The 2,299-nt window shown below is 25.3% G+C and overlaps 1 protein-coding gene across 1 annotated transcript; it reads left to right on the top strand.

Moving 5' to 3' along the window:
- Nucleotides 1–318: 318 nt before the first annotated feature.
- Chro.80527 (hypothetical protein) lies at nucleotides 319–1,746 on the top strand. The annotated part of the gene is made up of 1 exon (XM_660064.1): nucleotides 319–1,746. The coding sequence occupies one exon, from the start codon at nucleotides 319–321 to the stop codon at nucleotides 1,744–1,746; it is 1,428 nt and encodes a 475-aa protein (XP_665156.1).
- Nucleotides 1,747–2,299: the final 553 nt, after the last annotated feature.

Raw genomic sequence — 2,299 nt, 5'->3', positions numbered from 1 at the left:
TATGTAATTAAAAATAAAAAGTACCAGGAAATATCTCATTTCAGAGTTCCGTTGTAGGTACATTATCGTAATTAGAATTCCACAATTCATTAATTAAGATCTCTTTTATTATTAAACTGTTTTTACAGTTTAAAAAGAAAGCTAATTTGACATAATACTAAACCAATTATTACTAATACAGAATTAAAGTTCAAGAAGATCTTAATTGATACTGTGTGAAAGGCAAGATAAAATATAACTTATAGTAAATATAAAATAAGACATTGTATTCAACAAGGAAGTGTCGAAATATATAATTTAAATTGAAAACAAAAAAAAATGGTGAATGTTTCAGAAAATATTAAAAGGGGTTGGAAATTAATTTTGCATAGATTTGTATGGGAGTACAAATTAAGTAGAGCTATTAATAGAATCACATTCACTTTTGATGAATTTGAACAAACTAATCACTTTAACTGTTCTTGGATTATTCCACAATGGTTTTTGATTTACCTTAGACTATCTGTTTTTCTATATCTACTTATTATGCTTGGATTGGATGTATCTAATTATTATAAGTTAGGATATGCTATGTACTGGGGTGTATATGTTACAAATTGGACTTATGCTGTAACAATTATTTACTATTTTTTTGCAACAACTTCAACTATATATTCATATGCAAATAACTCTTCTGGTAGAAGAAAGTATATAAAGTCTTTGAAAATGACTAATAGTCCATCTATTGGTGGAAGAATCCATTTAAAACTTGATGATGATATTATTGGCCATCAAAATGTCAATTCTAGACCACGTGGTTCCATATTAAATATTTTAGATCGAAAATTTGAACATATTAACCCTTCAAAACATAATGAACAAATTGTTGTATCAGATCACACAACTAATGGATACTCAAGTAGTCCAAAAAATGCACAATTAAACGAAATTCAAATGGTTGATTTAAATCTTGAGAATAAAAATAATAGTAATAAAAATAAAGAAGCTTCTTATGGTCATGCAAGTATTGTATCAATTTCAACAGCTTTTGAATCGCCTGAAAATTTGAATAATAATGTAATAAAAGATAATACTGAAAGAAATAATGAATATATTTTACCTAGAAAGACAAGAAATATTTTTGTAAGATATTACAATCATTTAAAATCTCATATGTTTATTATAAAGTATTGTAAAGAAACAGACAGACCACATTTTGCTGATGAAATTAACCAAAGAATGGATAATACTACAACAAATATTAATTTACCATTATTAATTAGACTTATGTGGGTATTTCATGCAATTGCATTACCAGCATCTTTCATTGTTTCCATTGTTTATTGGTCAATGAGTATAATATCACCTGTTGGAGTTGATGGTTTCTCTTTCTTAACTTTTAATAAACATGGTTTAACAGCAATTTTACTTTCACTAGATACTTACTTTACTACAATACCATTTTTTATCTCTCAAGCATTCTACTCATTCCTTTATTGCTTAATATACCTGATTTTTACAATTGTTTACTTTATTCTTAAGCTTCCAAATCCACAATCTCAAGATGATCTTGGTTTTATTTACTCAGCTATTAACTTTGCAGATCCTGCTGTTTCTATTCCATGTAGTATTGGAATATTCTTTTTATTATTTTTAACTTCAAATATAATTTGGTTCTTTGTTGGATTTTCAAGAAATCATATTATCGATCCTCTTCCTAGTGATGATATTAGTTCTAAAGAGTTTAGAGTCAATTATTACGTGTGAATTGCATGCATGGGGAGAGGTAATAATAATAATAATTTATATTTTAATTTTTGGGATTATTTTACATTTCCATATTAATTTAGTATTATCTTTAAGTTTTCTACTAATAGAGAACGAAATGAGGAAAATTCGAATAAATAATAAGAATTTCATAATTTAGTGATTAAATTTTGATCGATGTACAACTAGGAAATTTTGAAATATGCAAAATTTCAAGGTTGATTTGTGTAAATTATCAAAGTAGTTTAACAAAACAATATATTACGTGTTATAAATATAAATAAATATAAAAAGAAGAAAAATAATGAGAGAAAGAATAAAATAAAATAAAATAAAATAGAAATAATTGTTATATAACTAGAATTATTCTTTTTTATTGTTAGAAATTTTTTCTCTCTTTTGATTAAAGTTCAAGTTGATATAGTATGCCAAATAAGCAAATATTGGAAGATTAATAAAAGGAGCGATATTATTTTTACCAAAAATGCTTGAAAGTCCCAATGTAAATAACCTGAATGAAGAAACAGCTACTTATTGCAATTATTACTGTACC

The sequence above is a fragment of the Cryptosporidium hominis genome (genome assembly GCF_000006425.1).
Source record: "Cryptosporidium hominis TU502 chromosome 8 CHRO018163, whole genome shotgun sequence".
NCBI lineage: Eukaryota > Apicomplexa > Conoidasida > Eucoccidiorida > Cryptosporidiidae > Cryptosporidium > Cryptosporidium hominis.
Note: the sequence above shows the minus strand (reverse complement) of the source record. Positions and strands in the feature narration are given on the sequence as shown.